The sequence below is a fragment of the Triturus cristatus genome, chromosome 9, assembly GCF_964204655.1.
Source record: "Triturus cristatus chromosome 9, aTriCri1.1, whole genome shotgun sequence".
Lineage (NCBI taxonomy): Eukaryota > Metazoa > Chordata > Amphibia > Caudata > Salamandridae > Triturus > Triturus cristatus.
Window position 1 is genome coordinate 589294770 of NC_140592.1, and position 27800 is coordinate 589322569.

The 27800-nt window shown below is 44.3% G+C and overlaps 1 protein-coding gene across 1 annotated transcript in view; it reads left to right on the forward strand.

Moving 5' to 3' along the window:
• DHX34 (DExH-box helicase 34) overlaps positions 1-27800 on the forward strand; it is a 403223-nt gene that overhangs the window by 19876 nt on the left and 355547 nt on the right. The window contains exons 2-3 of the mRNA XM_085625635.1: positions 20491-20643; positions 25691-26871. Coding sequence (XP_085481761.1) covers positions 26164-26871 — 708 coding nt within the window. The 5' untranslated portion in view covers positions 20491-20643; positions 25691-26163. The remainder of the gene's footprint in view (positions 1-20490; positions 20644-25690; positions 26872-27800) is intronic.

The window sequence follows — 27800 nt, forward strand, 5'->3', positions numbered from 1 at the left end:
CTTGCGCGAGGAACCGGAAAAAGAGTGACGGAATGCTGAGGAAGGGCTAATTTTTAAAAAGTCAGGTTTTAAGATTCTTCCTGAAAGTTAACAGGTCTGTATTTGATCTCAGAGGTTGTCGGAGACTGTTCCACATGCGTGCACCAAGGAAACGAAACGATCTTCCTCCCCATACACGCAAGGCGTATTTTCAGAATGAGGGCAAGGTTAGCATTTGTAGATCTTCGGGATCTAGTTGGAATATAGCGGTTAACGCGATTATTAAGATAGCTGGCTCCTGTGCAATAAAAAGCTTTAAAAAAGATCACCATAGCTTTGAAGTCAATCCTTTTCTTCATGCGCAGCCAGTGCAAGGACCTTAGAATGGGGGTCATACTAGATCTGGGTTTAGGTCTCACAATATCTCTGGCCGCCGCGTTTTGCACCTCTTGCAGGTGCTGAATAAGACATTTGGGCCATCTGAGGTACAAACTGTTGACATAGTATAGTTTTAATGTTACTAAGGTTTGCACCACAATCTTTCTGCTGTCTAGTGATAGCAGCGGTAGGAATTTATTTAACATGCGGATTGTGTGCCTAAGCAGGTGCCTGTTAAAGTTTGGATCTGTCGGCGCATGGAGAGAGTATTGGCAATGACAATACCTAGATTTTTTTACTTTCTCCTTAGCCGAAGGCGGGGGTGACAAGTCCTTTGGCCACCAAGTGCTCCATTTATACATTTCAGGTTGTCCAAAAAAAACGACTTCTGTTTTATCTGAGTTACACTTCAACTGATTTATCTTAAGACAATTGTATACCTTTGTAACACAGAACCTAATATTAGCTCCATCAAAGTCAGTTCCTTTGTCACAGGTAAACATATATAAATATATAAGTATATAAAAATATGGGTTCAGATAGGGACTAGGTAGCTCAGAGCTTTGTCTCAATCTCCACTTGGCCCTTTCTGAATATACCATGGCCAAGAGTGGTTCTATCCCCCTTGCTTTTATGGACTTAGCATCTTCATTTTATCAGGTGGACAGAGTGAAATTGTGGTCCAAAATGCTGAATATGGGTATTGACTCTGCTCTGGTCCACTTTTTGGCCTGTATGCATAATGGAGTGATGGGCTGTGTGGGGTATTGGAAGAAAGGAGAATTTAGTCACCTAATTGAAATGAAACATGGTGTAAGGCAAGGATGCATATTGGCCCCATATTTATTCTGCCTATTTATCGATGAGTTAGAGGAATACCTCAATGCAGAAGAGGCTGATGTCCCGAAGCTAGACACTAGGAAACTTCCCACTCTCTTGTACACGGATGATTGTGTCCCAATCACAAGAACAGGAATACGTTTACAAAACTATTGAATAGGTTCCACCTCTTCACTAATGGATCGGGTTTAAAGCAAAACACTACTAAAACCCATGTTATGGTCAATGGGAAGACATGCAGTGCTGTACATCAACGGTGAGAAACTCTCACATGCGTCCACCTTCTCATATTTGAGTTCCTTTTGATAAATAATATACATGGTCTCATTTGACCAAGACCAGGAAGCTAAGGTTTGAAAAATCCACGGAGGCTGTTTTTAGATTAGCTAGGAAGCTGGGCAACAAACTCTTATGTGCTATGATTTACATCTATTCGACATGGTGTCTCTCCATAGTGACACATTGAGCAAGGGCTTGGGGTGACAGTGATGTTGGAGCTCTACGGTTTACCGAAAATAATTTTCCAAGAAGACTTGTGTCTGTCCCAAATAGCCTCCCCATATACCTTTATCATGCAGATCTGGGACTTGTTTCACTAGAGGACCATGTTAAACTAGCACTGCTGATGCTTTACAGAGCAATATGGGTCGAACTGTAAAACTTGCTTAACCAGGTTCTAACTAATGATTGTAAGTCTCTCGATAAAGCGCAGAACTTCACTTGGCTAAAATATGTAAAGGAGGAGCGAGGATAGTTTCCACATCACACTCTTAATGGTACCATCCTAAAAAGTAATTAAAACATGTTTTTTTTTGCTGTGTATGCCCAACAACAGCAAGGGAAAGAGTCAAGAAAGAAGTGGGTAAATTAATTTCTCCCTCTCGTTACCACCAAGAACATGAAACCATGTTTGATGTTTCCCCTTTCCCACACATAAAGATTTTATCTAACTAGATTTAGATTCGGCATAGCCCACTACCTGGTTTCATATCCCAGCACTGCTTATCATGATTCGCTTTTGGACCTCTGCATGTGTAATTCAACAACGACCTAATCTCTTTTACATTTCTTTTTTTTTGTAAGTTATACACTGCTCCTTGGAAGCTGTTTTTAATTCCTTTACTGAAGCACCTGAACATCAGAAGCTGTAGACCAGCTTTATCGTATCTACAGCTTCTTCAAACATGTGTCTAATGGTTTATAAATTTCTATCTACTACCGTCAGATTGAGAAAGTTAGTGGGGAAATAAACATCTTCCTACGTACTTGATGTGGCAAGCGCTATATAATGGGGCCAGGGTCCATCTTCGGTCGTGCAAAAAGTTTTTTTTTATATGTGTTTACACCTGCACAAAGCACTTTTTCTTATATTTGTTCTTTTGCACGTTTTACAACTCTGGTATGATTTTGGATGGTGCGATTGAGATTGTTACAATGTTCTTTTATCATAGTTTGTATGATGTTGGAACATGACATGCTTTACTGTGACATGTTAGCTAACATTCTGTTGTTTTAACTCCCCATTAATTCTATCTGATTTAAAAGATATACGAATGTTGTCTTTTATGGTTGTACTTTTGTTTATCGAATAAAGAGGATCTGAACACATAGATCTCTGTAGTAGGTTCTTTAACCTCCTGAAGTATCTTAAAATGGAGTTGTAACAAATTGAGTAAGGTGAAACAGATTTCCTATCACATTTTCTGTGTCAATTTATTTGTGTTTAGACTGTGTACAATAAATGCATATGTCCTGGCAGACCATTGACTGACTGTCATAGATACAGCTCCTCATGATGCACGCCCCCACCGCCCCCCCCATGTCTTTCCCAACCCCCTCCTTACCCAGTTTGTTAGTTCCCGGACCAATTTCTTTCTATTTTTATCAAAGATGGGAAGTATTGATTTGTTATTTATAATAGCATGCCTTTAAAGACGATAATGACAGGAAGCAAAGATGATATTGGGTTGAGGTAAGGAGATGACTTTAAGACATGAATTCCACCCCCTGAGCAGCGCCGGATAAGGGGTCCCTAGGTAGACTGAAAAACAGAGGGCAACTGGAGGCACAGGTCAGAACTAAGGACATGAACCCCAATTCAGTCTGTGGCATAGGGCAGGAGAATTGCCCTTTCACACTACCTTCAACAGGATAAGTCAAATAGGAAATATTCTACCAGTCCCACCCTGCTGCTCGAACAGATAAGCAAAAGCCATGTAAACATTAAGCAGGCCTGCACTTAATCCCATGGCAAAGTGTGACCCCTCCTTTCCTCCTTTAAGGCCATAAAAGTCACTCAGAGTTCACTGATGGATAACATGTAAATCATGGAGGCAAGGTGGGAAAGGAACCCAGCTTGTCAGTAGAGACATGCGTATGTGTTTATACACTAACAGTAACATTTCATATAGCACAATATAAACTGATTTTTATTTGGCACTTGGACCCTTATTTTGAGTTCCCCGTATTTTGCGTCATTCATACTGCAGGCTTGCATCACCAATTCTGGCTGGTATCCCCATACAAAATATGCAATTACAAGCTATTTTCCACAGAATTAGGAATATGGTGTAGACTCAGGAATACTGGATCCGATTTGTTGTCTGCTTTTCCCTGTTCTATGGGAAACAACATGCCCTAAGCCCAGCACATCCATTTGCCCCACTGTAAAGCAGGTGGGGGCTTTTAATGCATGCCCATTGGCAGGTAGCAGAGAGTATGAGGTGAAAGGGAAGGTATCAAAAAACCTATAAATGGCCTTTGGATACTCTTAAAAAGTGTCTTAATAGTATTTGTTCCCACTGAACCAACGCAGTCAAAGCCTGCAAGGATACAAAGTTCTGCCTTGCAGGTTACATGCAGCTGTTTGTAGAAGGCACATAACACACTGTCATTGTCATTAAGAGTAGAGATGCCAGGCAGGCGGACACTTCTTGTTGAGGCAGGTCTGCCATTGCCTGAACTGGGTTCATTGTGGTGTTTTAGATGAAGCTCTACAAATTCCAGAGCCTAGGTCGGCTGGGTGAAAATTGCTCTAAGAATGTTATTAACTTCTTAGAATGATTTATTAGCCTTCTGGAGCATAGGGGTAGCATTTGGATAGGAGATAGAGAAGCCATTGTATTGTAGATCAGAATTGGCTCTATTTAAATGAAGGATTTGGTCCCTTTCCCTATAGTTCAGGATTCTCACCATGATCGGTCTGGGATTTTGCCGTAGCCGTGGCCTGTAAGCCCAAGCCAGGGAGTGATCGGCCAGCTCCACTATAAATGCCTCAGAGAATGCACTGTAACCAAACCGGGAGTCCAATAGCTTCTCAACAGAAAGCTCCATAATGGTGATCTTAGCAGATTCCTATAGTTCTGATATTATGACGGGATCCTTCTAAATCTTCATTTTTTGCCTTGAAAACCTTGAGTTAATGCCCAAGTGTAGTAAAGGTGGAATAAGATTGCTGCTGAGAGACCTCGATGTTCTCTAATCTTGCTTCTGCCTATGTAAATCCGGTATCATGCTTATTAACACTTTCCTGGAAGTGCTCAATTCTATAGCTGATGGTATCTATTTTTGCGTCAGTGTACCCTAAGACCTCTTTCATTTCACATAGCTTAGCAATAATATCTGTATCTCAAGTTTCAGAGTTCACTAGCTGGTGACCCTCACCTGGCGGTGGCTGCTATTTACTAAATTGCATTTTGGCCTGCCTATGGTCTCCTTTTCCGATGATGCTCACAGCAGAGACCCTTGGAATGACAAACAATGTAAGCCACTCTGTGCCAGCCACAAACACACAGTGATTTCACACCTTTTCTCAAAGGCTTCAAGGGTCTTGCATTTGGATTGTTATTATTATTAATGTTTTGTAAAGTTCGCATCTACCCGAAATGGGTTTCCTGGCGCTAGGCTTTCACATATTGCTTTCTCCCAGAGTGATAGGATAATTTACTCAAACAACCAGGTTTTCAGTTGTTTCTGAAATTGAGAGGGACTGAAAGGATCTCAGTGACTGTGTCATAGCGTTCCATAGTTTGGGCCCTTGGTAGGAGAATGTATGGCCACCTTGGCATGATCATCTTACTCTAGGAACTGAGGAAAGGTTGGACCTGCATGACCCCTGGGCAGCAATGTAGCTTGTAAGGGGATACCAGGTGTCTAGGATATTGCAGACCTGTGTTAGATCGTAGTTTGTGCATGTAACATAATTTTTTTCAATTAATTCTTTTTTCATAGGCAGCCAGTGGAGTTCATGCAAAAGGTTGGCTGTGAACGTGAATTTTGGCGGCTTTAGAAGCATGTATATACCAGATTAAGCAGCGGAACGTGGCAGCACATAGGGGCAATAGCAGCCACCCATGTCAAGGCAGCCCAGAGGGCCCGGGAGGAGGCAGAAAAGGTCACGGTGATGAGTCCTTCCTGCAGCCAGGGTCAGTAGCCTGGTCAGGACGCACAATACTCACTACGTTTCTTAACAGTACACTTAACCATTGCCAGCTGTCTCTCATGCATAGTCAGCTTCTTGATGACATTTTTGACATAGTTCGGGCACATTCTATGTTGTCTTTCCAAAACCGGTTTCACACAGCTTTGCTTTGCCTCTTGCCTGGGTGTCATGTTGACACCTTTTCCAGACAAATGACCAGTAAGGTATCTGTCTGGTGATGGCTAAAATTTCCCGGAGCAACTCAAATATGGTCTTTCACAAGATATATTGTAGGGTTATGCAGTAAGACCATAACCTGGTTATTAAATCTGCCTTAAAGTGAGCATGACATTTTTGAAGCCATATAGTCCCTTTTAAGAGCTGATTAGCTCTTTCAATCTGCCTATTGCTCTGGGAACGATAAAGAGAGGACTTTTGGGGTGTGGCCAAGATGGAGACGGCTTAGCAGCTCTCTTGAGGAGCGCCGCCGGATGAAGCTTATTAGCAGCGGTAATCAGCCCTCGCTGCCCACCGCCGGTATTCAGCAGGCCCCGGTGAAGGCAGGACTGCAGGGGCACACACTGACGGAGATACTGCCACCGAGGACCCTCCCAAGGCAGCCTGTTGCTTTCCGCATCCTCAAGAATAGTGAAGACCAAGAGGCGGGCGGACACCCGGCATGCGGCGGCGCCACAGCCTGCGACTTGAATGGCCCACTCCAGCCTCAAGCGGAAAGGAGGCTGCACAGCTGTAAGCGGGCCCCCCTGGGACCCTCTTGTAGGGCTCCTGAGAGACACGCGGAGTGCAGCCTGAGGAGCAGCAACCTCACCGGTGTTGGGAGGTGAGGAGTGGGACACTGGAAGAGACGGAGAGATGGACTGGCTCCAGTGCCGATAAAGGTGGACCCCTAGCCTGCAGTTTCAGAAGCCCAGAACCAGAACTGGGGCTGGCTTCCCTGCTGGACGGTTCCTGAAAACGCTGCCACACGTTGATTTGGCTGCACACGGTGGTCCATGGAGTGAGAGCTGGCATGTTTGGCGGGTCCCCAGTGGTGATTGTGGTGCTGCTGGTTGGTGGGGTTAAAGGCCCGGAGGAGCAGCTACATGCTACAATGGAGTTACAGGCCCGGAGGAGCAGCTACATGCTACAACGGAGTGACACCTCCAAGCCAAGCTTAGAAAGTGCACCCAGGGCCTACCAGTTGGAGTCTTGGTCCGCGAGCTGGTCGGGGACCCCGCTAGGGGTGCTATTGACGAGTTGGAGCTGGAGAACGGAGATGCCTGCGGCCCGAAACAGTGGTGCGGTATCTGGCCTGGGCGACCTGGGACCCCCGAAGCAGACTACCTGAGTGGGCGCTGGCAAACTGGATAACAGTGGTTGCCGATCTGCGCACGTGTAGAGTCCATCCAGCGGCGGTCGCTGCAGGTAAGAGCAGTGGGGCGGTGGGACCGGCTGGGGTGGGGGGGGATTTCGAGGGCCGACCACAAAGGGAAATTAAATAATTAATTTTCCCTCGTGTTCGTCTCTCGAAATCCCCCCCAGCCGGCCCCACCGCTCTTACCTGCAGTGGCCTCGGCTGAGCCCATCGACTGGCTAGGTAAAAGATGGCACCGGACCACTCAAAGTAAAACTCCTCCACAAAGGCCCTCTTAAACAAAGCACCCACAAAAATAGGTGAGATGCGTTCTGATTCCCCGCCGCAGATTCAGGTTGGAACCCCGCTCCCAGGGGCAGAAGACACCGGTCAAGAGGAGCTGGTCACACACACACCTTCCTAGAGCAGCTGTTCGGCTCACTAAGAGAAGACCTTGCGGCCTTGTGACAAGAAGTGGCTACCAACATTAAGACTATTAAATCCAACTTGTCCAAGCTGGGAGACAGAGTGGACTCCCTCGAAAAGGCCAGAGACCGCCACGAAGAGGAGCTTCATGATCACGAATAGGAACTGTTGGACCTTAGAGAAAAGAATGAGGAGCTGTACTATCGTCTGGAGGACTTGGAAAATTGATCCAGATGATCAAATATCCTCATCAAAGGTGTTCTTCTGTAGGCAGATACAGGGAAGCTGGAGGACCTGGTGGTGCGCCTCTTCCGTCATGTATCCCCAGCTCTGGGGTACAAGGACATACTTCTGGACTGCACGCACAGAGCTGAGCGGCCCCTTGCAGGTCCCGGCCGACCCCAGGACATCTTAACCTATCTTCACTCATACACACAGAAGGAGATGATCATGTTGGCGACTCGAGACCGATTGGTCATATTGTTCAAGGGCATGCAAGTTGGGATATATCAAGACCTCTACACATAACTGTCCAGGGATGGAAAACCCTACAACCGGCTACAACATTTTTGAGGGAGCAAGGAGTTCGATACAGATGGGGACATCCCTTCCAACACATCTTTATTTGAAACAAAGAAACCAACATAATCTGCACGTTGGAGGAAGCACAGTCAATTTTGGGCCTTGTACTAGAGGGGCACACTGACAACAATCAAGGTGGTCTAACACCACGTCACAGGAACACGTCACGGTGCCGCCGTCTGAATGGGAAGGATCCATTACCGAAACCCGCGGATGCTGAGCGCCTCAGGGAAAGAGAAGCTCTCCTGCGAAGCTCCAACAGAATGAAGAGTTCTTTCAGGCTACTGGCTCATAGCCCAATGTTCACATAGAGATGCCTCGGTGTGCCTTTGCCCCATCGTGATGGCAGGTCTCCTTAATGGAGCTTTGTCTGGCGGAGCTCCACCCTCCACCATGTTCCTGTTCCTGAACTGCAGAGATGACTGAGCGCCAACCAGATGGACCCTCCTTAAGTGGTGACATTTCTTCCCACGCATGGGATTCTTTACATATTCTAGTTTTACTTGTTCATGTTTTTCTTTCTGGACTTTCCTTTTCCCCATTGCTCAACCCATTGGGAAGGTTTTTAATGCATGTTTTAGAAGACGACTTGGACGATACCCTCCTGATTACAACTTACGCCCCCTCTATTGTGGACAAGTTCCCAGCATAGTATAGGAAGCTTTACTAATCCCTTCCAGCCCACTACACCCTACGATGGGGTCCACAGACACGAACACCTGATAACACAGCTGCAGCACGATCTTGGTACCATGCCTGCTAGCCAGACCAGAGGGAACCACCTCCCTTCACATTTGACAGCTTCCTTCCACTCCCCATTAAGCTGCCACTCCGCTCAGTCACGTTTCCGCCTTTAGTGAAATATGTACTCTTAGCCATATTTACTGTAGCGACCTGACATCCTCCCCATGCGACTCGTTAAAATAGTTAGCCTCAATGTTCGGGGGCTCAATGCCCCAGCGAAGCGCCTCGTGGTGCTTGCGTTCTTTAGGGAATACGGCTGCGAGATCTGCCTATTTCAAGAAACACATTTAACCCGCTTTGACTGGAAACACCTCCAGTCTCGGTGGTTTGATCGCCAGTACTTCTTCTCAATGGCTGGAAAGAGGGCGTAGTCACCATCCTGTTAGCAACACACATTCATTTTTATTGTTATTATTATATACATCGAATTGAGCAGGTCACTATCATTGACTGTTACAGTCATTTGTCATTTGTTGACATGTTACACCAAGCAATACCGCTGTACACAAGAAGTATAGATATAGTATAGATATAGTATAGATATAGTTACAATCGCCCCCATCCCACCGTCATTCACTTCCCGAACTCCACCGCTCCATATGAAGGACCTCCCCAGGTGAGCATACTTTCAGTTTATCAGTCACTCAGGTCCGGATATGAGTCGTCGGCTGGAGGGACCCATATGTTTCCCAGAAAAGTGTTTCAGTTCCCCCATACTCGGGTCCATTTTCGGGGCATCCTCGATTAATGAAAACTGCCTTTTCCGCAACCATGGCGCTGTCGAGGTCACGACACCACTGCTGGTGGGAGGGGATCGTTGGCGCCCCCCAATGCTGTGCAATATTCCGTTTGGGTAGTGTGAATCTTAGGGTTGCCCAATCCTGTGCTGCATTATTGAGATCTGTGGGCTCCCACACGTTAAGTAGGCATCTCCGAGGTTCAGGGGAGATGTCGAATCCACATACTGGGTGATTGTGGCCATAACCACCCTCCAATATTGTGTGATGAGGGGACAGTCCCATATTGTGTGGTAGAAAGCACCTGTGAGCCCACAACCCCGCAGACAAAGTGGTGTTTCCGCCCTCCCTATTTTGTGCAGTGTCATTCTCGTGAAGTATGTTCTGTGCAGTATTTTAAGTTGCACGAGCTTTAATCTGGAGGGAGTCGCCACCTCTCGTGGAGACGCCAGCGCCTCCTGCCATTCCTGTTCAGCCATCCCTCCCACCTCCGTCTGCCATCTCTCCTTAAGGGTATGTGTGGGATCCTTCTGATTGTTAACCAACTTACGATACGTTAATGAGATTGCCTTTTTGGTTAGTGAGTTTGTCAACAAACGATCCTCTAGCGGTGAGGACTCCGGTAGATCGGTTCCCGGAGGTATGGCTTTCGTCAGGGCGTGCTTTATTTGCATGTATCGGTACTGTTCCTTCCCTACCATCTGATACGTTGCCTGCAGTTGCGCAAAAGGAATCACCTCGCCCTTTTTCCACAGGTCGCCAACCCTGGATATGCCTATAAGGTCCCAGCGTGTAAAACCTTTGCTCATGCGTAACTTGCCAAACCTGGGAGAGTCCCACAGTGGCGTATGCGGAGTTATCACACCTTCCCAGCCTAGCGTGCGTTGCACCTTGATCCAGACCTGTACGGTGTGGGCCGTAGGGCCGATCAGAGTGGTTTTCTTGGATTTATCATATAAGGTGCCCAGGATTCGATTCGTACCAAGAATGTGTCTATCGTGGAGCTGGTTCGTCCTGTGGGGTGTGCAACCATTGATTAATCACTATGAGCTGCGAGGCCCAATAGTATAATTGAACTATAGGCAGGGCGATGCCGCCATCATACCAGCTCCATATTAATTTACACATAGCTATGCTGTGAGGCTTTCTTTGCCAGAGGAGGCGGCCCACCTCCGCCTCGATGGCTTTAAAATATGAGTGAGGAACTGGCATGGGTGTATTCTGCAGTGTGTATAGGAACCGAGGGAGAGCCATCATTTTAAACAACGCTGCCCTCCCCAGCACTGTTAATGGGAGGGAGTGCCAGCTTTTAACATCACTCTTCAGCCTTCTCAAAGGTGGGAGTAAATTTCGTTCAATGAACTGCGCATGATGGGGCGTGATGTGCACGCTAAAATATCTAAAACCGGCCTGTGCTATCTGTATCTCAGCCTCCCGGGGCAAGCGTGGGGGTGGGCCCTTAAGTACGTATAGCACTGATTTGGCCCAGTTGATTGAGTAGCCGGAGACCCTACCATAGGACGCACAAATATCGAGCAGGCAGTTAAAGGACCGTATCGGATGCGTCATGTATAGTAATATGTCGTCTGCATACAGGAAGATACGGTCCTCCCACCCCTCTGTCCACTTCATTCTCTGTATCACAGGGTTCCTCCGTATCCACGCTGCCAGCGGTCCAAGACTAGAGCAAACAGCAGCGGAGAGAGGGGGCAGCCCTGTCTAGTCCCTCGCCCCAGCGGAAAATCCTCTGACAATCGCCCATTGATCACTACCTGTGCCAGTGGCTGTGAGTATAGCAGCTGTATCCAGGCACAGAATTTGGGTCCAAAACCAAAATGTCGCAGCACCGCAAAAAGAAAGGGCCATTCTACTCGATCGAAGGCCATACTGGCAGTGAGAGGATGACGGCCTCCTCCTGGATATAGGGCCCTCGAGCCAGTACACCGTGCAGTCGTCGCAGATTCATTGCCGTGTTTCTGCCCGGCATAAATCCGGATTGAGTGCCGCGAGATGGGAGTGCAGCCTGGCCGCCAGCGCCTTCGCCAGTATTTTTGCTTCTGCGTTAAGGAGCGAGATCGGTTGGTAGGAGGTACACTCCTGAGGGGGTTTGCCGGGTTTGAGTATCGCTATAAGGGTCGCCACGCTCTGGTCCCAAGGAAGCGTCTCCACTGCCAAGCTGGCTTGATACATTCTCAGCAGGTGCGGCACAAGCGTGTCCGCCTCCCTTTTGAACAGTTCCACTGGGACACCATTGGGCCCCAGTGCCTTCCCTGGCTGGAGTCCCTTAATAGCTGCAGCGATCTCCTCTATCGTGAGGTCTGTTTCCAGTAGTTGTACGTCCTGCGGTGTCAGTCTTGGAAGATGTATATCTCTTAGCAATGCTAAGTTCTCCTCAACTGTTGTCGTGGCAATGGGAGTGTATACTGTCTCATAATGATGTGCGAATGCCATTACGATGCCGTTGGGGTCCGTTATTTTCTCCCTGTTAAGTAATCTAAAGTTGTGCTACCCAGCGGCTGGCCCTTTCCTTTTTATCCAACCATGCCAGCAATTTGCCAGCCTTATCCCCCGCCTCATAAATCGTGTGTTGTGTTTTCGTGATTAGTGCCTTGGCCGCCTCCCATACATGGTCCCTGTAAGCTTGTTTAGCAAGTTTAAGAGCATGGGTATTGGCATCGTTGGGGTCCGCGGCATGGCCGCCCTCGGCGCGGTCCACCGCTTGCTCTAGCTCCAATACCTGTTGTGCTATGTCGCGTTTGTGGGCAGTGATCGCGGAGATGGCTTGTCCGCGCATGACCGTCTTGTAAGCCTCCCAGAAAAAAATTGGAGAGGCCCCAGAGTGCGTGTTTTCCTGAAAGTATTGTTCAGAGGTCTTATGCAGTGCTTTCTTTATGTTCGGAACTTTGAGGTATCCGGGGTGAATAGGGAAAATACGTCTCCGACCCGTGAGGTGTGATGTGTATGTTAATAGTATTGGAGAGTGATCAGAGCTGCCTCTGGGGAGGTGTTTGATCTCCTGTATCTTATCTAAACCAGTTGGTGCAGTGAGAAAATAGTCTATCTGGGAAAGACTGTTATGTGTGCCTGAGTGATGCGTATATTGATGTTCTGTGGGGTGCCGCGTGTGCCAAATATCCACCAAACCAAGCGTGTCAGTGAAGTCCTGCAAGGGCGAAGCATCCGCTCCCTGACCCCTCGTAAGATGTCTATCCCACTCAGCGTTCATTGTGGTGTTCAAGTCGCCCCCTATAACAAGTTCCCCAGGGGGCAGATCGAGCAGGAACCTACCCAGGGCCGGAAATGCGAGCGTGTGTAACACTGGAGGAATGTATACCGAGACCAAGTTATAGACTCGTGCCTCCCACTGACAGGAGGCTGCTGCAAAGCGCCGCTGATTGCCCGTCCAAGTCCCGGTCATTACCAGTGGGCAGCTCTTGCGGATCAGGATCCCGACCTCCCTAGAGCCGGATGTAATTCGGAGTGGACTACCATTTTAAAACCCCATCTGTCCAGTGCTTTAATGGCTGTGCCTGCCAGGTGTGTTTCTTGTATAAGGGTGACGGATGGGGCATGCCTCTTGAGGTACTGTAGCACTAGGCCCCTCTTTATCTCATTTCCAAGTCCGTTCACGTTCCAGGATATCACGGTCATGGGAGAGCCCAGTGTATGTGTGTTATCTAGCTGCAATCGTGAGGCCTCAGATGCCATAGTTTGGGGAATTTGTTGACAAGTACACGATGGTGGGTCTTAACAAGCCGAATACAAAGTGTGTGTAGCAGCGTTCGCGTGACCAACTCAATCGGCTGTAAATGAGCTCGTATGTGTAATGTAGAAAGAACAACCAAAAACAATAAACAAACCCTCCCCCCTCCCTACTCCCCTGCCAGATGGATTCCCAACTACCCGCCACCCCAACAATGCAGAGTGCTTCATTCCCATTAAACAGTACTTGCGTGTGGGGGGAGGAAGACTGGGAGGCATCTTGGACGTCCCCCTACTCAAAGACAATTGTTCAGCTTCGGATCTTAACGTTTCAGTGCACCTTCAGAGTTCCATTATGTTGTCGCAGTTTGTTGTCTAGGATAACCAGTCCGGTCCCGCCATTAGCAACACATTTTCAGGGGAAGATCCTCTCAACTGAAGCTGGAATCTCAAGCAGAGTGCTGTCTTTACAGATGGGACTTGGAAATCGAACATGTACAAGTGCGTCACTATCCGCCCCCAGTGACTCTCCAGAATTGTTTATTCGGAATGCACTAGAGGTATTCTTGAAGTGCACGGACGAGGATATAATAATAGGAGGGGACTTCAATATAGTGCAAGACCCCCAAATGGATAGGTTGATTGAGAGAGCTGGGAAGTCTGTGTCACTCTTGGGTGCCACGTGAATATGGCTGGATGTTGTGGGACTGTTAGATGTATGGCACCAGTGAAACCCCAACATAAGGGACTTCACTTTTTAATCGGCCATGCCCCAGACATACGCTAGAATAGATTTTTTCCTGACCTCCTGTGCTTGACCCGGGCCATAGTTGAGGCGAACTTGGGGTGGCCGCACTGTCATATCACTCCCCTAGCACTATCTCGTGGCAATTCAGAGAGGTCCTCCCCCCAACAAGACGTGGCGGCTGAACCACAGTTTACTTTCATGCAAACCCAATGTACTAGCAATACAGAAGTTCATACAGGTCTACCTGGATCTCAACAATGATGGCTGCACATCTATTGTATTGCTGTGGGACACATTAAAAGCAGTACTCAGGGGGCAATTCATCATCATTGCGGCTAAGCTTAATGGGGACAGGAGAAGCAAGAGGGTACAACTGGAGGTCAGGGTTAAGGAGTTGGAGGGGGTTCACCAACGCACGGGCTCTCTTCAGGCAAGACGACAGCTCACTGTAGGGCGCAAGCAGTTGAAAGCCTAGGACATGACCAGGGCAGAATGTGCACTCCTGTGTACTAGTTAAAAGTTTTATGAAGGGGGAGACAAAGCGGGTAAAATATTTGCTTATAAGCTGCGCGCGCAAAACCCAATGCAGAGTACAGTAGCTGGTAGGTCTGGAAGGGAGGTTCTGAGGTCGAATGATCAGATAGCAGGGGAATTTGAACGCTTTTACGCGGCACTCGTTTCCGCAGAGATGCTTGATGATGCGACAGTGGCAGACTATGCTGCACAATCCCTGGTCACCCCACTCCCCGCAGCTGAGGCTGCTAAAGTAGATGCTGACATAAGCTCAAAGGAAGTGATCCGCGCTATCCAGAGACTCACCCTGGGTAGGGCACCTGGGGAAGATGGTTTTACGCCAGACTTTTATAAAACATTTGCACTTATCCTTGCCCCCTTCCTCGCTCGCCTCTACAATAGTTTTAACACCACTCGGGGCCTTCCCCCCTCTATGCAAACTGCAGTAATTGTGGTCTTGCCAAAGCCAGGGAAGGACCCGAAGAGCTGTGCGTCGTACCGACCTATTTCCTTGTTAATTGTTGACTTGAAAATATCTACTAGCATCCTGGCGGCCCGCCTAGCTCCTTACATGCAGAGTCTCGCCAACTCAGACCAATCTGAATTCATTCCCAAGAGGGGGTGTAGTGATGGCACCCGGCACCTGTGTCACCTCCTTGACAAGCCACAACGTTCCCAGTTACCAGCCCTACTCTTGTAGATGCAGAGAAAGCCCTTGACAAGGTACACTGGCCCTACCTGCAAGCAGTACTAGCTACATTCGGGCTGGTACAGAGATTCAGGCAATGGATACAATGCAATTATACCTCTCCAGAAGCGAAGGTTTGGGTGAACGGCACATCATTCAACAACTTTCAGGTCTCTCTTGGAACACGACAGGCGTGCCCCCTATCGCCCTTCTTATTTGCTCTCTACATGGAGCCATTCGCAAAGTGAACCCTGCAGCAGGCTGACATCACTGGGATTTGCATGGGGGACAGGTAACACAAAATATCACTGTACGCTGATGACGTACTACTGATTCTGATTCAGCTGTTCCTTTCTTTACCTCCTTGTTATGAGCCATGGGGGAGTTCGGGGCAGTGTCCTGCTTTAAAACGAATCTCCAGAAGACACAAGCCCTAAGCCTGACAATCCCTAACAAGGACAAATCACATCTGACAGCCCTGTTCCCCTTCGCCTGGGAGAGCGAGGGGGTGCTGCAAAGCATTGGTGCCTTATCGATCGTTTAGTGGCAGGGATCCATATTTGGAATGTTCCCTAGCTGCTGAAGAAACATCGACCGGCGTGTAGCAAGCTCCACGATACACAAACTCCAACTCACACGTTAAGATAAATCCAATATAGGTTTATTGCCATTTATATCTTGTGCAGCTTAGATATCAGGTTACAAGAGATATTAGATGAGCGTCTCATCTGGATCCTGGTCAAATCATAACTGCCACACTGAACTCCACAAGCCTATGACCTAGTCTGTATTCTAACACAGAATGTTCTAATCAAAGAGACAAGACCTAAGTGCTTATGTAACGAATACCACATACCCCCCCCCATAAACAAAAACAACAAAGCCTAAAACAATAATAAAAATTAATACATCACATAGTCATTGAACTTTTGTGGCATCTTACAAACACGATGATCACGTGTAGATACCTCGCCCATGGAACAGGTGGCTTGATCTGAAGAATCAATACTGACATCCAAATCAGGATTGACATTCAAATCATGATTGGGAGTAATGTTATCCAGACTAAAGTTGTCATTCAAATCAGGACCAAAATTAAACCCATCATCTTCTTCATTATACACATCGGAATAAACTTTGTTGAAAATCTTAACTTGATTATCAGAAACCTTTGCCACACTGTTTTTGTTCCACCACCCCTTATTACCTAAGAACACAGAAGATTCGGTAACTTTCTCTACTTTAACTGGCAAAGTAAACTTAGATTGGCCTTTGACCACTTTAAAAGGTTTCTTTATGATAACCCAATCATTAACTTTGATAAAAGGAACATGATGAGCAGAAGTGCCATCATAGTTCCTTTTTTGAACCAATTGCTTGTTTTCAACCCTAGTTTTCACCTCTTGTAGATTCGTCATGATGTTCCTTTTCTCCAACAACAAAGAGCCAGCTTCCACATTCCTAAACCATTGTGGCACCAATTTAGATCTGGCTTCCCTTCCCCTAAGTGCTTTGAAAGGTGAAACACCAGTAGTAGAATGAGGTGTCGTCAAGTAAGCCCATACTTTCTTTTGTAAGAAAGCACCTACCTCAACCTTTGTTGCAATGGCTGTCTGTACCCCTTCTTTAATAAATCTGTTAGCCCTCTCAACTAATCCATTAGATGATGGACTATAAAGCGCTACACGGCAATGTTTTATGTCAGCACTCTCAAGGAAATTGGTAAATTGCTGTGAGGTAAAGTGTTGGCCATTGTCTGTAATTACAAAACTGGGAGTACCTTCACCTTTAAAGATGTTTTGAAGAAATAAAATAGCATTGTTCGAATTGGCTGCTTCAACAAATGAATAATAAATCCATTTAGAATGATAATCTATCGCCACTATGCAATATTTTTTGTCAGAGGGCAATATGTTGAATGGACCTGAGAAATCTAGAGCGATTTTGTCCCAAGGTAGCTCTGGAAAGGGTACAGTGATCAAAGGTTTTACATGAACTTTCCAGTGTTTGTCTGATACCACGCAACTAGGACAATTCTCTACAAACAACGCTACTTGTTTATCCATGGATGGCCACCAGAATATGTTCCTAAGAATTTTACAAGTTGCAGATATTCCTAAATGTCCTTCGTGTGCAATATCTATGATCTTATTCCTTAACGATGCAGGAGGGACAAACAATCCATTCCTCACACAAACCCCGTTCTCAAACTTGCTCACTGATTTGAGCAAAACTTCTTAACTCATTACTCAACCCCTTTTCAGCTGGCCATTTACTTTTGTTGAAAATCTCCACCTTCTTGAGTGTTTCATCAATATCCATTGCAGCAGCCCACTCTTCCTGAGAAATGCTCCCATTACACTTGTCAACAGCATCTATAAGACCTACTACACAATCCTTGTGACAGTCATCCTCACCTTCGCCACAATCAGGCAGAGGTATACGAGACAAACAGTCAGCCCGAGTATTTTTACCACCTTGAATATACACAATATTTAGATTATATTCCTGCAATTTGGACAATAATCTAACTAGTCTCGCTGAAGATTTCCCCAACCCATTGCCACTCAGTAAAGAAACTAACGGTTTATGGTCTGTGAAAATCTCACAACGAGTACCCCAAACGTACGTTTTGAATTTCTGTACCGCCCAAACTATAGCGAGTGCCTCCCGCTCAATTGTGCTATAGTTGCACTCTGTGGGAGTCAAAGTGCGAGAGGCAAACGCAATAGTTTTTTCCTTTCCATCTATCCATTGGCCAAAAACTGCACCAAGACCTTTCTGGCTGGCATCCACTGCAATGAAAGATTTTGCATCTGAAACAAATGGGTGTAAAGCTGGGGCGTTAATAACTAACAACTTAACTTTCTTGATTTCATGCAATATGTCATTCCATTCAAATTTCATCCCTTTTTTTAAAAGGAGTCTTAATGGTTGAATTAATTGTGCATAGCCTGGCACAAACCTAGCGTAATATTCGCACAAGCCTAAAAATGATCGCAAGGCATCCTTATCTGTGGGTGGTGGTGCATCGCGTATTGCTTCTACATTGCAGAATTTAGGTTTTATACCTTCACATGAAATGTTGTGGCCTAAATATTCAACATTATCAACTAACAATTTGCATTTATTGGCCTTAACTGTCATGCCTCTGTCTTGTAAAATGGACAAAACTTTCTTTAGAATTTCTATATGTTCCTCTTCAGTTTCAGTGTGTATTAGTACATCATCCTGATATGCCTGTACTTGTGGTGTATCCCCAAAAAGACCATCCATCATTTTTTTGGAAAACATTTGCCGCCGATGCCAACCCAAACGGCAATCTTAAGTAGTTGTAAGCTCCAAAGGGAGTTACAAACGCAGTGAGTGCTTGACAGTCTGGAGTGAGTTTAATCTGATGATAAGCAGAGTGTAAATCTATAGTGGAGAAGATTTTGGATTTCCCTATCTTCGCTAGCATCTCGTGTATAAGGGGTAGTGGATGGTAATCTACAAGGATATTCTGATTTAATGACCTTAAATCTACACACAGCCTGAGATCCCCACTCTTTTTCTTTCGCAAAACCACCGGAGAAATCCATTCTGATGAATCAATCGGCGATATTATTCCTTCAGCTTCTAGATTATTTAGCAAAGCCTTCAACTCCTTCCTGACCGTAAGAGGTACTGGTCTAACTTTGTGTATTATTGGTACTGGGTTCTTTTTTAGCTTTATGCTATGTTCATACCCTTTTACCTCACCTACAGTATTCCTGAACACATTGGGAAAGGACTTCGTGATGTTTTCCACCTTCATGTCAATTTGAATACTTGCCACCATGCTCGAAGGGAGATCACCGAGAACAATTGGAGGATCTTGACCAGGCCGTAGTATGATCCCTAACAAGGCAAGATCCTTCCAACCTATGATGTTTCTTCCCTTTATGGCTACATATATCTTTGTCCTGACAGCCCTTCCTAAGCACTCTAGTTTGTCTAGAAAATAACCCAAAAGATCTATGTCTTGCTCTCCAAATGCTTTGGGATTAATGTCAGGGGCAATAAGAGACATATCCTTGGGCCAAAGCTGATAAAATGTGCAATCTGCAAGAATAGTGACAGGTGCTCCTGAATCAGCCATTGCTGGGATTGTCTTTCCACTTATACTCATGTCAACTAATGGTCCTTTTATAGGTTTACCAAGTGATTCCGGTACCTCAATGGTGACTACAATGTTTTCAAATTCTGTCATACACTCTTGAACCTCTTGTTCATCCAATGCAATGTTAGATATTCTGACTCTGTTCAAGCTAGGGTTTACATTACTCCTGCAAGAGCCTTGAAAATGGCCAATTTTTTGGCATTTAGTGCACCTTTTATTCAAAGCAGGGCAATTAAGGTTGTTCCCGATATGAGTTCTTGACCCACATCGAAAACAAACCAATTGACCCCTTGGGGCCTGGTTTTTATAACCTCTATTCCTGTTATATGGTTGTCTATTATTGATAGCACCCACTATGTTCTCATCAGAAACCAAACTCACATTAGAAGCACACACCGGTCGTACCGATGTTTGTAAATCAGTACTTAATGTCTGATTTGGCTGCCCTGACAACACTTTGGAAGTAACAATTGATCTCTCTATGCTTTTCGCTATATCAATTGTTTCAGTCAAATTAGGGTTACGTGAAGCAAGTAATCGTTCTTGAACTTTCTTTGAGAAACAATGAAACACAAATTGGTCCCTAATATAAGTGTCAATTTCGGATCCAAATTCACATTTTTCAGCTAAAACACGCAAAGTCGCTATGTAGTCTTCAACTGACTCTTCACTGGATTGTTTGCACATTGCGAAGTTATATCGCTCTAGGAGAACACTCGGAGTGTCCGAGTATTGTTTAGCCATACGTAGTTTCCCTTCAGCATATACATTCCAAATTGTGTCTTCAGCCGAGGGAGCAGGATGTCTTGGTAAATTGTCAAAGACCCTACGGCCTGCCGTTCCTAGGTGATTAACCAACAAAGCCAACTTCCTTTTAGGCGAGTAATTGTCTGCATCTATGGCTGTGAGGTAGTTTTCAAAATCTCTGAGCCATTCTACCCATTTTAGGTCAGGTTTGCCTGCTTTTGGTAAGAATGGCGCAGGTTGGATAACACCCTGACTGGATGCCATTATGAACTAATTCTTAATATTATTATTGTTGTTGACACAGTTACTATTTCCTCCCCACAATGTTCTTTAAAAAACTCACAGTGCACAAATCCTTGGATAATGGTGTGTGAATCACCGTCACACTGATAAGCGTAAGTCGTCCGTGTATTTCGTTTATGTATTTTCTACTGTTTTCCGCCTGGAAATGACTCTCGTTTCGCTTTGTCTGAAATGTTTCCCAATCCAAGATGGCCGCCAACGTGCGCGTGACGTCAGCACGTTTTTATCCCAGAATGCACCGCAGTCGAAGAGAATGAGGAAGAGCGCTGGGATGAAGAGGACGCCAGAACATGGAACCTTGAGCTCCGCCTGTGATTCCTGCGTCCGAACGATGCCAGAAGGTAAGAGCTATTTAAAATGTTGCCGGTCAACGATTTTTCCCAATCAAGATGCGCTCGAATACACTCGATGGCCACAACAAAACCGGAATCATGCAATACGGCGCTTCCTGATAAAGATCGTCAACTTGGCAATTGAATATACTTCATACTGCAGGTTGTCACGATAAAATTCAAGTATCGAATAGTCAAATAAAACAATTTCACCAAGCGCTAACTCATCCAGTAGTTGTAAAATGAACACGATGGCTTAGTTAATATCCATGTTGAAACGTACCGTGAATTGAAGTTTAATTAGTCCAGTGGGGTCCTTAGAGATCAACCGTGTTGATTTGCAGTACGATGACTCAACCCCACTCCTGGTACCAAATTGTAGCAAGCTCCACGATACACGAACTCCAACTCACACGTTAAGATAAATCCAATATAGGTTTATTGCCATTTATATCTTGTGCAGCTTAGATATCAGGTTACAAGAGATATTATATGAGCGTCTCATCTGGATCCTGGTCAAATCATAACTGCCACACTGAACTCCACAAGCCTATGACCTAGTCTGTATTCTAACACAGAATGTTCTAATTAAAGAGACAAGACCTAAGTGCTTATGTAACGAATACCACACGGCGGGAGTGTATATCTCCCCAGTAACAAGGACTCAATGAAAAGATTTGAATCATTAAGAGAGGACTATTGATATTCTCAATATCATTAATTTCAAGAAATAGTATTTATTCCTGGGACATGAACTGAACCCCATAATCACTGACTAGCAGACTGGAAAATCCCTCCCCAGAGACAACCAGATACTTTTATGGTATTAGGTTGGGAAACGAGCTTCATCTCTATCCCTTTGCTCAAATAGTCCTTCAACTCAATAGTATACAGAATGTTCAAAAGTAGGTCATTCGTGGGTCCAATAAATTCATTTCTCACCTTCTTCCGTAGACCTTCTGGTAACTCTAATTATTTCATGTATGCACCTTTAAGGTTTTATCAGTATTTTTTACAAGCTATACATGTACTAGCAAAAAATGTTGACATCTCGGTCCATGGATCGCCACCAAAAATCCATTCTCATTTTTTAAAATTTCCTGTCATGCTTTCATGAGCCAGAGTGATCAGCTGACCTCTAAAGTAATTAGTGATGTTAAATCATCCTCAACGCGTCACCCATTCTTATCCATTTCTTTCTCACATGCATGAGATATATAATCTGCAGGTGCGTTCAATCAACCAGAGAGATGCTCAATTTTTGTATTAGTATTCTTGCAGTTTGCAAGGTAATTTGGCTACTCTAGGTGAAACTTTACCAGATCCTCCAGTATGTTCACTAAGGGCTTATGGTCTGTTCTTATTATAAATCTTTGCCCTGTAGGAAACCTTTGAATTTATTTGCTGACCACACGCAAGCTAATAACTCACATTCAATGACAGAGCCCCTTTTCAGGTCATCTTTGGTTTACTAGATGAAATGGCAGAATTTTCTTTGGCTGAGTCTTTGGTAAGCAGCACCCAGACCGATCTCGATCACATTAGCAGTTACAACACACTGTAAGTCCTCAGTGTACAACTTGAAAAATTGAGCCTTTTATAATTCCTCTAACATCCTTCTCATCAGCTGTATCTTCTTAGCATGGTTTTAGTATTAATTTTGAATGAAACTTGCATATTCATGGAAATTATGCTAATTCGTTCTTGCTTCTGTGTTTTTATAGCTATAGGATGGTTTAGTGTGAAACACCTTTCTCTCCCAAGTCTTGTCCTAAGTACTCTACCTAGGGTCTCAAAGATGTGTATTTTTGTTTTGTAAGGTCAATTCACTGTCTTGGATTCTTCATAACATCTTTTACAACATTCTGATGTGACTACCAAGTTCTAATATCACTATAAATCAATGCAGCGTCCTGGAAGTCTGTAACAACCTTCCATTGCATCGAAAATATTTTCATCTCTGTCTGATACATAACTCAGTCCAGACATTATTCTACTGAATTGATATGCTCCCTCTGGTGTGATGACGGCAGTATCATTTTTAGGGTCTTCATTTAAGGAATCTGGTGGCCAGCTGAACTGAAATTGTGTGGTGAAACGTTTTGCTTGGCGTAAAGGCATCACTTTTTCATTAATAAATGGCAGATGTGGAAAGTCAGCGATGACATTTATGAGTAAGTTGATGCAGAGTTTGATTTTACCATTCCTTTTCTTGGCTGACCTCACTGGTGATAAAATTTGAGACATATTGTTTGGTTCAGTGACTCCTGTACCTTACCTTTCATCCAGTATGTTTTGAACTCTGTGTACGCAAAACATGATGTGCTCCTATCTTTCATTTTTGCCGATTGGTGATTGTGTTTGAGGATGATCTGTTGTTTGAAGTCCTTCAGGCAACTCAAGGTTGGATTAAAAACCTCCCTATACTCTTTCAATATTGATGTTATGTTTGTTTCATAAATGCTGAATATTGATGGTGTTTTAAAAGGAATAATCAGATTTTTAACATTTTATTGCTCCATCCATCCCAAAATGTTTTCACAATAGTTTACTACAAACACTTTGGTTTCAACTTCTGCGACTCAACTTCAATCGTTCCTTCTTCTCATAAGTTTCCTTAGAAATTATGGTGATTTTGGAAACCATGTCCACAAGAATTGTCACATTATATCCATTGACATTAATGTGTCATCTCGGTTGATTTTCATCTTCATCCCATCCTGTATTTTGGAAACATGAAACCCTTTTGTCTTGACTTACAGGTATACTTTTCAAATCAATGTGGCTATACTCAAGGCAGTGAACATCCCAATAACATCAAGGTTAATAAAAAGTCTTAAATAATTTTGCACACAGTATCTTACATCCTGTTTGTGATTTTGACAACAGAATTGACACTTAACGTCAGTGCAAGCCAATCGCTGTGCAAATATCTACACTATGAACCATAATCACGTGATGCACATTATGCATAAACCTATACCCTGATCTGGATCTTATGTAATATCCTACGATAAGAGAGAAACATGTTATGTTATGCAGATTTGTAGAGTGCACTATCACAACAGGACTATATACTGGCGCTAGGATCTAGTGGCACTACTCAAAAAGCCAAGTCGTCAGCTTCTTGTGGAATTCAAGAAGTGAGGAGGAGGAGGCTCGTATGTGTAGTGGCAGGTCGTTCCACACTTTAGGAGCGACCAATGGATCAGGTTTTCCATATGTGTGGGACGTGAGCAAGTAAGAGTCTGGTTGAGTGGAAGGGTCTGGCAGGTTTATGAAAGCAGATGCGATTGTTGAGGTATGATGGACCAGTGTTATTTATGGCTTTGAAAGTTTAGATGAGTTTGTATTGTGCTAGATTGTTTATGGGGAGCCATTGGTGTTCCTTCAGATGTGGTGTAATGTGAGTCCGGCATAGGAGGTTGAGAGTGATTCTGGCCGCCGAGTTCTTGATTGTCTGCAGCCTTCAGGTGAGTTAACCCCGGCATAGAGGGTGTTCCTGTAGCCAAACTTGCTTGTGACAAGTGTGTGCGTGACAGCTTTCCGGGTGCTGATTGGAAGCCATTTGAAAATCTTCTCCACATCTTCAGGGTATGGAAGCATGAGGCGGTGACAGCATTGACTTGGGCGGTCATATCAAGTTTGCTGTCGATGACAATCCTGAGGATCTTGGCATGGGTGTTGATCCCAGCTCTGCTGACCACCAAGTGGAGTCCCATGGTCAAGTACTCTTCCTGAGCATCACGATTTCAGTCTTGTCATTGTTCAGCTTCAGACAATTGGTCTTTACCCAGAGGGCAATGTCAGTCATGCAGGCATTTAATTTATTCAGGGTACTGGGTGTCTAGTTCACGAGGGAAAGAATGGGTTGAGTGTCATCGGTGTAGTAGACAATGTTGGTGTTGTGAGATCAGATGATGCTGGCTAGAGGGATTATGTGTGTGTTGAAGAGGATTGGGCTCAGGGAGAATCCTTGCTAAACTCCGCAGAAGAGGACATGGTCGTCTGAGGTGTATAGTGACAGGCTGTCTATCTGGGTCTTTCCAGTCAGGAAAGAGGAGATTCACCAGAGTGCATGTACTTGGATTCCAATGTCGTTAACACATTGGATGAGGGTGGGGTGGGAAACCATGTCAAATGCTGCAAAGAGTTCCAGAAGGATGAGGGCTGCCATGTCTCCTCTGTCCAGAGTCATGCAGATGTCACCTGTGACGACGATGAGGGCAGTTTCCATGCTGTACTGTGTTGGCTGTACCCTTACAACTATTCTTCTGCTTCAAGTTGTATAATTTTCATGCTAAAAGGACTGCATATTTAAGAGCCATACTCTAGGCTGAATATCTTTGAAGGTGCATAATGGTGGTACTAATATATTTGTGCTACAATAGGCAGAGATGTTTACACGTGTACAAATAAGTCTCTCACAATGGCTGTACTGTCTGCAATGGAGAAATTAAAATATGGACTAAATAGGAAAAACATATTCAATCCAAAATGCTTGCAAAATTGTTTTCTTAGTACAGATATTAATACTCTGAAGAGTAGGCCAACACTCGCAGGTTGATGCATAGTAGTGTACGTAAGGCACACACTAACCACCAAGGAAACACTCAGCATAGTACATGAAATTAGCGTTAGGTGCCACGGCCTCTTTTCATTATTCTCTTTTTGATCTCACCATTTCCCAACTTACTAACAAAAAACAGCAATACCCTAGCAGAACCACTCGAGATTTCCCACTACTTTCAGACTACTCTCTCAAACCTCTGAATTCATCTGTGTTCATAGTAAACACTTACATTCTATCGGCATTTCCATATACAGCCTATATACTTGGGAAAAGTTTATAAAGGAAAAACACTGTTTGAACCAGACGATGCTTAGATGTAAGAGTTAGTTCATAGAAACTAAATACTTTTTGACTATCCACCACAAGTGCACAATAACTAAAAGGCACTATCGCAAAAAATGTATAGCTTAAATGCATGCCCCTACTGTTGACTTAAGCTAAGAACTTGACATATATTACATGACATGTCTCTTTCTTTTTTAGGACCAAAGATAGCATTGTTACGCTACACGACATGGAGTGCACTATGAAAAATCAGCACTGTTGTTATTAAATTAACCCATAATCATTAAAGGAGAGCTCTCAAAGCATAGATTTGGAAAAAATAAATAAAACAGTACTCCTGTTCGTTTGGCTTGTATCAACAGGGAGTAAGGATTTATGAATAGGTACATCGAAAAAACTTTTATTGGCAACCATTTGTTCATCCATGCCTAGCAGAACAACTGTAATAAGTTTATCTTCATGTACAAAACGGATATACAAGATTTGTAAATTGAGCACCATTACCTACTTTTATGAGTTACAAGTAGGAAATTAGTAATCTTCTACATGATGGAATGCATCTTTCACAAATGACACATGATTCCTCAGTAGCTCATCAATAACCCCCTAAAAAAATTCAGCGCATAAAGCTAATAATGCCACACATGTGAAAACACACATTATTTTGAAAAATGTCTTCTCTCAAAGAACAAGAAAGCAATAAGTGGGATTGGAGCTGTCCATCAACACGAGCCCAACTTGAGGATGTCTTCTTTAGGGATCATGATTATATCAGGAAAGGCACAGAGGAATGCAGGGACTTCTGGATGTTTTTTGAACGATATCAAAGATTTCAGAGCACCCAGAAGACTGAGAAATATTGTGGTGAACTTGATCAAGAGGCACTCAAAGGACACAAGCTTTCAGATCTTCCAAAGGAATATGACCCACGATACAGAATTAATATTTCTATTCTCAGTAAGGACATGGAACATCTGGTCTCTAGACACAACAGGGACAGTAGAGACCACAAAAAGTATGGACACAGGTATAGGGAATGTGAGACAATCCCTAAAAACAGACTCATTGAATTTCGTATGGCAGTGCTGCACTTCCTAGACTTCACACAGCGGCAGAGTTTTTTGAAACTGGCAAAAATGCAGAAGGAGCGTTCAAACTTGCCAATCTTCCAATACCAAGACCAGATTGTGAAGATGGTAAGAAAGCATCAAGTAGTGGTGGTAGCTGGAGACACGGGGTGTGGAAAATCAACCCAGGTCCCCCAGTATTTACTTGCAGCAGGGGTCAGCCACATTGCTTGCACCCAACCACGCAGAATTGCCTGTATCTCTTTGGCGAAACGTGTTGGCATTGAGAGCCTCAACCAGTATGGATCTCGGGTAAGTTACAACAATGTAAAATTTGAATGTGCAGTACAATGTGTAATGCACCGTGTGCACAAAATTATTTCTTAAGTCAGCGCAATCAGACTCCAGGAACATAGTGTACCAGTGTAGTATAGCTGTACAAGTATACAAAAAACACAAAATATGATAAAAATCCTACTCTAGATCTTAGTATGGATTCCATTTGCTTGCTTTGCTTTTGTGTACTCTGTAAAAAAAATGTACACAGTATTAGTGCAATTGTGCTTGACGACCGTCCCACTTGGTCAATCTATAGGAAACTTTCCTGAACAAATCTAAGGTAGACAAACAATTTCATTTTGTGATTACTTTTACACATGAGATGAAGCATTAATGATTTGTTTTGTTGTTGTGTGTGGATACATACAGTGGTGACATCAGAAATAATGCAACGTCATTGTTGACCTTTTCACCTGCTTGCACGTTCGTTCTGTCTGGTAAATTTGTATGCATTGCCAAATGTCAGAAACCACTTAAACTCACTACAGGATCTGTTTCTATGCTTTAATTTCAAAAGGGAACACATTTTGACCTGGCGACCTTAATTTTAGCCTACGTAACAAGTGCGCAATCACCCTTAAAAAACATAAAAAGCATAGACATAGAAAGCATACTTATTGCAGTTTGTTGAGAATAGACTGAAAAAAAATCGATCCATAATGCAACACATACATAAACTGGTGTGTGTTTGTATATATATATATATATATATCTCCATATGAAACCTCCAGCAAGCAGAAGGAAGAGGCCACACTGGGAATCCAGGAAAAGATCTTTAATTGGAATGCAGTTCTGGCATAATGCATTTCGATGTAGTGTCTCCCTCAGATGCCACTGCTACACTGAATCCACCTCTCGCCACCACTTTTGAATGATACTGCAGTCCTCCCTTGATTGGAGAG